The sequence below is a fragment of the Electrona antarctica genome (genome assembly GCF_951216825.1).
Source record: "Electrona antarctica genome assembly, chromosome: 15".
In the NCBI taxonomy this organism is placed as follows: domain Eukaryota; kingdom Metazoa; phylum Chordata; class Actinopteri; order Myctophiformes; family Myctophidae; genus Electrona; species Electrona antarctica.
Window position 1 is genome coordinate 593852 of NC_136796.1, and position 10000 is coordinate 603851.

Consider the following 10000-nt stretch of genomic DNA (forward strand, 5'->3'; position numbering starts at 1 on the left):
GTTATTGAAGTGCAGCATAGCTGTGATAGGACAGTAATGACCCACCCTATAGTCTGTTATTGAAGTGCAGCATAGCTGTGATAGGACAGTAATGACCCTATAGTCTGTTATTGAAGTGCAGCATAGCTGTGATAGGACAGTAATGACCCTATAGTCTGTTATTGAAGTGCAGCATAGCTGTGATAGGACAGTAATGACCCTATAGTCTGTTATTGAAGTGCAGCATAGCTGTGATAGGACAGTAATGACCCTATAGTCCGTTATTGAAGTGCAGCATAGCTGTGATAGGACAGTAATGACCCCTATAGTCTGTTATTGAAGTGCAGCATAGCTGTGATAGGACAGTAATGACCCTATAGTCCGTTATTGAAGTGCAGCATAGCTGTGATAGGACAGTAATGACCCTATAGTCCGTTATTGAAGTGCATCGGCTATTTTCAGCATACAAACCTCACTCACGTTACAAAGTGTAACGTGAGTGAGTGAAAAAAACTAAAGTGGTCCTTTAAATAAATACTTATTGAAACATCTATGGCGGAAAATTAATGGGAAATTCTCTTCTGGTTGGTGCCCCAGTCGTTCTGAAAGGGGGGGGGGGGGGGGGGGGGGGGGACTGTGACGCTCTCTATAGGGAGTCTAAAATCGGCTTATTAGCCCAAGACGACCAGGAAGCATTGCCAAGTGCATCCATCACGCTGCAGCGCTATGCTATGCTATGCTATGCTATGCTATGCTATGCTACGTTCACAGCCATCCAGATGATTGCCTGCTTAACACCTTGCCAAAACGACGGTGACATTCCGTGGTACCTCCTCCCCCCCCCCCACCCGACCTATACCTCGGGGATACGTCGTGTTGTGATGTCGTGCGTGGCGTTGCATCGCGTGGTTCTAAACGAGGCGATGGGAGTGTGATGATTGTGCGAGAGCAGCTTGTCACCGGCTCTATTTCCAGACTTCGCCAAATTACACAATCATCATCATTATGTGCAGGTGTTGGGGGAAGATGTGCTGGGTGAGGTGACTGGAGGCTGTGTGTGCGTGACTGTGCGCACTCGAGCGTGTGCGTGCATGCGTGCGTCTGTGCCTGACAGTCTTGTTCACTGCAGCGATTTCATCTCACACAAAAGGTCGTCGGGATCGGGACTCAAACCCGCGTGGAAGGAACACGTTATTCCAACCAGTTCCTTTCCCCTCCATCAGGTGCCCCGGCTGGCCAGGGGGAGGTAGTTTAGAGACCAGGATTACTGCATGTTTATTGTGAGGGTACCTACCCTAGGGGACACGGGGAGAACATGTGACGGTACCTACCCTAGGGGACACAGGGAGAACATGCGAGGGTACCTACCCTAGGGGACACGGGGAGAACATGTGAGGGTACCTACCCTAGGGGACACGGGCAGAACATGTGAGGGTACCTACCCTAGGGGACACGGGGAGAACATGTGAGGGTACCTACCCTATGGGACATGGGGAGAACATGTGAGGGTACCTACCCTAGGGGACACGGGGAGAACATGCGAGGGTACCTACCCTAGGGGACACAGGGAGAACATGTGAGGGTACCTACCCTAGGGGACACGGGCAGAACATGTGAGGGTACCTACCCTAGGGGACACGGGGAGAACATGTGAGGGTACCTACCCTATGGGACATGGGGAGAACATGTGAGGGTACCTACCCTAGGGGACACGGGGAGAACATGTGAGGGTACCTACCCTAGGGGACACGGGGAGAACATGTGAGGGTACCTACCCTAGGGGACACAGGGAGAACATGTGAGGGTACCTACCCTAGGGGACACGGGGAGAACATGTGAGGGTACCTACCCTAGGGGACACGGGGATAACATGTGAGGGTACCTACCCTATGGGACATGGGGAGAACATGTGAGGGTACCTACCCTAGGGGACACGGGGAGAACATGTGAGGGTACCTACCCTAGGGGACACGGGGAGAACATGTGAGGGTACCTACCCTAGGGGACACAGGGAGAACATGTGAGGGTACCTACCCTAGGGGACACGGGGAGAACATGTGAGGGTACCTACCCTAGGGGACACGGGAGAACATGTGAGGGTACCTACCCTAGGGGACATGGGGAGAACATGTGAGGGTACCTACCCTAGGGGACACGGGGAGAACATGTGAAGGTACCTACCCTAGGGGACACGGGGAGAACATGTGAGGGTACCTACCCTAGGGGACACGGGGAGAACATGTGAGGGTACCTACCCTAGGGGACACGGGGAGAACATGTGAGGGTACCTACCCTAGGGGACACGGGGAGAACATGTGAGGGTACCTACCCAAGGGGACACGGGGAGAACATGTGAGGGTACCTACCCTAGGGGACACGGGGAGAACATGTGAGGGTACCTACCCTAGGGGACACGGGGAGAACATGTGAGGGTACCTACCCTAGGGGACACGGGGAGAACATGTGAGGGTACCTACCCTAGGGGACACGGGGAGAACATGTGAGGGTACCTACCCTAGGGGACACGGGGATAACATGTGAGGGTACCTACCCTAGGGGACACGGGGATAACATGTGAGGGTACCTACCCTATGGGACATGGGGAGAACATGTGAGGGTACCTACCCTAGGGGACACGGGGATAACATGTGAGGGTACCTACCCTATGGGACATGGGGAGAACATGTGAGGGTACCTACCCTAGGGGACACGGGGAGAACATGTGAGGGTACCTACCCTAGGGGACACGGGGAGAACATGTGAGGGTACCTACCCTAGGGGACACGGGGAGAACATGTGAGGGTGCCTACCCTAGGGGACATGGGGAGAACATGTGAGGGTACCTACCCTAGGGGACATGGGGAGAACATGTGAGGGTACCTACCCTAGGGGACACAGGGATAACATGTGAGGGTACCTACCCTAGGGGACACAGGGATAACATGTGAGGGTACCTACCCTAGGGGACATGGGGAGAACATGTGAGGGTACCTACCCTAGGGGACACGGGGAGAACATGTGAGGGTACCTACCCTAGGGGACACGGGGAGAACATGTGAGGGTACCTACCCTAGGGGACACGGGGAGAACATGTGAGGGTACCTACCCTAGGGGACACGGGGAGAACATGTGAGGGTACCTACCCTAGGGGACACGGGGAGAACATGTGAGGGTACCTACCCTAGGGGACACGGGGAGAACATGTGAGGGTACCTACCCTAGGGGACACAGGGAGAACATGTGAGGGTACCTACCCTAGGGGACACGGGGAGAACATGTGACCCCGCCCCCAGTATGGGCACTGATGCCGCGGACAGCATTCTGATGCTTTTTTCGTCTCTTGTCTCCAGTGGACCAACGCATCGTGTTCGCCGACTCCAACTCCTACTACCAGTTCTGCTTCGAGGAGTGTGACTCCGCCTCCTGCGAGTTCCGCTCCAACGAGGGGGAGTGGCCAGAGGCCGTCAGGCTCCTCCTCCAGCTCGCGCCATACGTCCAGTTCCGCTCCGGGGGCGGAGCCAACAGCCAACAGTAAGAGTACAACCCGTTTGTTCTGTTACCTTTCAGGATTCAAGATTTAGAAATGGCAAAAGTAGCAGATCTACAAGGTCAAAATGTGTCGCTATGCAGCGCTTTTAGAGCTTGTAAATTAAATTCTAAATTATTATAAAAAAAATGTGGGGTTCCCCCCCAAAAAAAATAAAATATATATATATATATATATATATATATATTTTGCAACTGAATGGCTTGAAAATGGAAATGAAGAGTTTACATGGTACACAGTACATGCATACACCTCCCTATCTGGTTTCAGTATTCATGTATGATATATTTTCTTTAATATTAAGGTTATTTTTGCAGTTTGTATTGGGGGTGGGGAGAGGGAGGGGGCGGGGGTCGCAAGACGTGGCCAAAGCATTTCCGGGGGTCCCCAGAGGGGGTCCCCAGAGACATGGCCAAAGCATTTCCGGGGGTCCCCAGAGGGGGTCCCCAGAGGGGGTCCCCAGAGACATGGCCAAAGCATTTCCGGGGGTCCCCAGAGACATGGCCAAAGCATTTCCGGGGGTCCCCGGAGGGGGTCCCCAGAGACATGGCCAAAGCATTTCCGGGGGTCCCCAGAGGGGGTCCCCAGAGACATGGCCAAAGCATTTCCGGGGGTCCCCAGAGGGGGTCCCCAGATACATGGCCAAAGCATTTCCGGGGGTCCCCAGAGGGGGTCCCCAGAGACATGGCCAAAGCATTTCCGGTGGTCCCCAGAGGGGGTCCCCAGCCAAAAACGTTGAGAACCCCTGAGCTAGGTCATGTCCGGAGGTAACGGGAGGTAACAGGAGGTAACGGGAGGTAACAGGAGGTAACGGGAGGTAACGGGAGGTAACGGGGGGTAACGGGAGGTAACAGGAGGTAACGGGAGGTAACGGGAGGTAACGGGAGGTAACAGGAGGTAACGGGAGGTAACGGGAGGTAACGGGAGGTAACAGGAGGTAACAGGAGGTAACGGGGGGTCCACGGCCAAAATAAAAAACACCAAAAGTTAAAATCTAGAGATAAGAGGTTTCTGCCTGACCCATTCAGGCCTGACCTCAACATTTAGGCCTGACCTCAACATTTAGGCCTGACCTCAACATTTAGGCCTGACCTCAACATTTAGGCCTGACCTCAACATTTAGGCCTGACCTCAACATTTAGGCCTGACCTCAACATTTAGGCCTGACCTCAACATTTAGGCCTGACCTCAACATTTAGGCCTGACCTCAACATTTAGGCCTGACCTCAACATTTAGGCCTGACCTCAACATTTAGGCCTGACCTCAACATTTAGGCCTGACCTCAACATTTAGGCCTGACCTCAACATTTAGGCCTGACCTCAACATTTAGGCCTGACCTCAACATTTAGGCCTGACCTCAACATTTAGGCCTGACCTCAACATTTAGGCCTGACCTCAACATTTAGGCCTGACCTCAACATTTAGGCCTGACCTCAACATTTAGGCCTGACCTCAACATTTAGGCCTGACCTCAACATTTAGGCCTGACCTCAACATTTAGGCCTGACCTCAACATTTAGGCCTGACCTCAACATTTAGGCCTGACCTCAACATTTAGGCCTGACCTCAACATTTAGGCCTGACCTCAACATTTAGGCCTGACCTCAACATTTAGGCCTGACCTCAACATTTAGGCCTGACCTCAACATTTAGGCCTGACCTCAACATTTAGGCCTGACCTCAACATTTAGGCCTGACCTCAACATTTAGGCCTGACCTCAACATTTAGGCCTGACCTCAACATTTAGGCCTGACCTCAACATTTAGGCCTGACCTCAACATTTAGGCCTGACCTCAACATTTAGGCCTGACCTCAACATTTAGGCCTGACCTCAACATTTAGGCCTGACCTCAACATTTAGGCCTGACCTCAACATTTAGGCCTGACCTCAACATTTAGGCCTGACCTCAACATTTAGGCCTGACCTCAACATTTAGGCCTGACCTCAACATTTAGGCCTGACCTCAACATTTAGGCCTGACCTCAACATTTAGGCCTGACCTCAACATTTAGGCCTGACCTCAACATTTAGGCCTGACCTCAACATTTAGGCCTGACCTCAACATTTAGGCCTGACCTCAACATTTAGGCCTGACCTCAACATTTAGGCCTGACCTCAACATTTAGGCCTGACCTCAACATTTAGGCCTGACCTCAACATTTAGGCCTGACCTCAACATTTAGGCCTGACCTCAACATTTAGGCCTGACCTCAACATTTAGGCCTGACCTCAACATTTAGGCCTGACCTCAACATTTAGGCCTGACCTCAACATTTAGGCCTGACCTCAACATTTAGGCCTGACCTCAACATTTAGGCCTGACCTCAACATTTAGGCCTGACCTCAACATTTAGGCCTGACCTCAACATTTAGGCCTGACCTCAACATTTAGGCCTGACCTCAACATTTAGGCCTGACCTCAACATTTAGGCCTGACCTCAACATTTAGGCCTGACCTCAACATTTAGGCCTGACCTCAACATTTAGGCCTGACCTCAACATTTAGGCCTGACCTCAACATTTAGGCCTGACCTCAACATTTAGGCCTGACCTCAACATTTAGGCCTGACCTCAACATTTAGGCCTGACCTCAACATTTAGGCCTGACCTCAACATTTAGGCCTGACCTCAACATTTAGGCCTGACCTCAACATTTAGGCCTGACCTCAACATTTAGGCCTGACCTCAACATTTAGGCCTGACCTCAACATTTAGGCCTGACCTCAACATTTAGGCCTGACCTCAACATTTAGGCCTGACCTCAACATTTAGGCCTGACCTCAACATTTAGGCCTGACCTCAACATTTAGGCCTGACCTCAACATTTAGGCCTGACCTCAACATTTAGGCCTGACCTCAACATTTAGGCCTGACCTCAACATTTAGGCCTGACCTCAACATTTAGGCCTGACCTCAACATTTAGGCCTGACCTCAACATTTAGGCCTGACCTCAACATTTAAAAAAACATCTTCTAAATCCTCCAGTTTTCTGAAATAAATATTTTCACGATTTTTCAAAAATAGCAGACCTACAAGCTCGTAGCGCGCCACTCGGTGGCGCGCTACGAGCTTGTAGATCTGCTATTTTTCAATAGCTAAATTATAACAATGTTTAAAACACAAAGGGGTTCCCGCACAAAATGCGATGAATAAACGTTATCCTACAGAACACTGAAGCTTGCTATATTTTCGGAGGTTCTATCAATTCTCTAAAAGTTTTCCCCTTGACATCCAATTAGATTTGCATGTCTGAGAGCTTCCTCTCAGAAGTCTGGGACATTTGTTTTTTTGCTGCTATGGAGCAAAACCAAACCAAACCAACTAAATTGCATTAGTCTGTTTTGTTGTTGTGCTTTTTTATATTTCAACCTTCAACGCAGGACTTTTAGACGACAGTCGCTGTTCTAACCCATCTAAACCTGCATCTAAACCTATTCGGTCCGCAACCCCCAAAATAATTTTAACTGGGGACCCCCCCCCCCCCCCCCCCATTCTAAATGGTAATTGGTAAATGGTGCATTTATATAGCTCCTTTATCCAAGGCGCTTTACATAGATTGTGCATTGCATTCACCCATTCACACACACATTCAGGCCTCTGGCCTACTTGAGAACGATGCAACTTGGGAACCTAATAATACCCGTTGTCAACTTGACATAGCACCCGTTTTAACTGTCTGTCTGTGTCCCACATGGAGATCTCTGTATCTGCCTGTCTGCCTGTGTCCCACATGGAGATCTCTGTATATGTCTGTCTGTCTGTGTCCCACATGGAGATCTCTGTATCTGTCTGTCTGCCTGTGTCCCACATGGAGATCTCTGTATCTGTCTGTCTGCCTGTGTCCCACATGGAGATCTCTGTATCTGTCTGTCTGCCTGTGTCCCACATGGAGATCTCTGTATCTGCCTGTCTGCCTGTGTCCCACATGGAGATCTCTGTATCTGTCTATCTGCCTGTGTCCCACATGGAGATCTCTGTATCTGTCTGTCTGCCTGTGTCCCACATGGAGATCTCTGTATCTGTCTGTCTGCCTGTCTCCCACATGGAGATCTCTGTATCTGCCTGTCTGCCTGTCTCCCACATGGAGATCTCTGTATCTGTCTGTCTGCCTGTGTGTGAAGATACGAGTGCAAACTGACTGTGAAAAGTGGACTGGTTAAGTCAATCAATTGTCAGGTGTGGGGTTGCCATGGCAATCAATTGGCTTGAAGCAGAGGCTGGAAATTGCACAGGTGAGCCAGACCAGAGCCTTTTGTGGTGGTTCTGGAGAACCGTGGGTTCCGACCGACTCGATACCGGGCACCGCACTCCCTGCGGGGGCGTGGGACGCGTGTTCTGTGAAAGATTTGAAGTCGGTGGAGCGAACGGTTCTCGAGTTACGTGCATTACAACCACAGACAGGCAGGCAGACAGGCAGACAGACAGACAGACAGACAGACAGACAGACAGACAGACAGACGTGGTGCATTTATAGTAGGATGTGCCCCCCCCCCCTCCTCTTGATCACCAAAGGCTCTCTTATATTATGAGCAGATTGAGCACAAACTCAAACGCTGCAGAATGGTCCATGCGGCCCGGCCGTGAATTTACTATGCAAACATCATGTAAATCCTGCATGCCGCGCGCGCGCGCGTGTGTGTGTGTGTGTGTGCGTGTGTGTGTGTGTGTGTGTGTGTGTGTGTGTGTGTGTGTACGCAAGTAACGTAGCGCACGCTGGCAAGGCGGGCAGCGCCACGTGCATCCTCAGCAGTGAGCCGCCCTAACCCATTTCGACCTGAGGACGATTCTACGAATGTCTTCTAAATCCTGACAGTTTTCTCGAAAAACCATATGTTTCTATGTCAGTCGTTCTCAAACATTTTCATGTCAAGGACCCCTAGAATGATATGTATTTGGCTGCGGCCCCCATCTGAAAATATGTTGTTCCAGGGACCACCCCCCCCGCCCCCCCCAGAAGCAAAGATTTGAGTTAAAAACGTTCACTGTGAAAGAATATATATTACAAAGATTTGTGCCACATTTTCACGATTTAAAAAAAAATAGCAGACCTACAAGCTCGTAGCGCGGCACTCGGTGCCACGCTATGAGCTTGTAGATCTGCTATTTTTCAATAGCTAAAAGTATATATAACATAATGCTTGAAACACCAAAAGGGGTTCAAGATTTCCACGTGCACGCTGGTGTCGAGCACAGCGTCGTTCTACAGCACACACGCTATGACGTGGGCTTGTAGATCCGAGGTTTTCCGTTGCGATACGCGGGACGCAGACCAGGTACAAATCAGGCTTTACTCAAATCCCCCCTCACGGTTCATCCTAATCCCTTCTCACAGACAAATCCTTTATATCTGTAGGGTGCGTGCACAGCGCGCCACGCATACACACTCAGACATGTAGGAGGAACATGTGCACGCCTGCCCTAGAGGTAGCTAGCCAGGCAGGCATGCAGGCAGGCAGGCAGGCGGGTGGGTGGGTGGGTGGGTGGGTGGGTACTAGGTAGGTTTGAACTTTGTAGGCAGGCAGGCAGGCAGGTGGGTGGGTGGGTACTAGGTAGGTTTGTAGGCAGGCAGGAATGTTGGTAGGTAGGTAGGTAGATGGGAAGCTAGCTAGCTGGCTAGCTAGCTGGCTGGCTGGCTAGCTGTCTGGCTGGCTGGCTAGCTAGCTAGTTGGCTGGCTGGCTGGCTGGCTGGCTAGCTAGCTAGCTAGTTGGCTGGCTAGCTGGCTAGCTAGCTGGTTGGCTGGCTAGCTAGCTGGTTGGCTGGCTAGCTCTCTAGGGGAACTGCCCATTAGAGACTGACACGGGAGTGGATTTTCACTCCTGTCCCATCCCACTCCTGCAGAAAAAATCCTGTCCTGTCCCAATCCTGGGCCAGAGTAAAAAACAAAATCCCATCCTGTCCCACTCCTGTAGAATGACTCCTGATCCCATCCCGCTCCCACTCGAAATTACTCCCGCTCCCATCCCGCTCCTGTTTTTTTTTTTTTCTAGGAAAAGTTATTCTATATCTATCCATCTATCTATCTACCGGTATCTATCTATCGCTTCCTGCTTCTCAAGACAGATAGCCTACCAATACAAAAAAATAAAATAAAGTGGGCAATGGTGGATTTAACTTTGACTACCAAATACAGTATATCCTATTCATATCAATATTAAAACAAAACCAAGAACAGTTCTGACTGTTGACAAGTGCTTTGTCAATTTTTGAGATATATAATAGCCAATAAAAACATATATAAATATTTTTTACACACAGTAATAAACGTAATACAGATCTTCTCTTATGGGGGTCCCTGGCATATTTTCAAATGGGGGTCCGCGGGCTAATAAATGTTGATTTAGGGGTCCTTAACATGAAAATGTTTGGGAACCACTGGTGTATGGGACTCGTTTGTGAGAAAGAAGGGAGACGATGTATTGAACATTCGCTCAGCCTAAGACAGCTGTTCAGGGAGCCAAGCAAGTGCCA

At 50.5% G+C, this 10000-nt stretch overlaps 1 protein-coding gene across 1 annotated transcript in view; it reads left to right on the plus strand.

The window, feature by feature from the left end:
- Positions 1-10000, plus strand: part of rapgef5a (Rap guanine nucleotide exchange factor (GEF) 5a) — an 80104-nt gene that overhangs the window by 39542 nt on the left and 30562 nt on the right. The window contains 1 exon segment of the mRNA XM_079522947.1: positions 3330-3510. Within this exon segment, the coding sequence (XP_079379073.1) occupies positions 3330-3510 (181 nt within the window).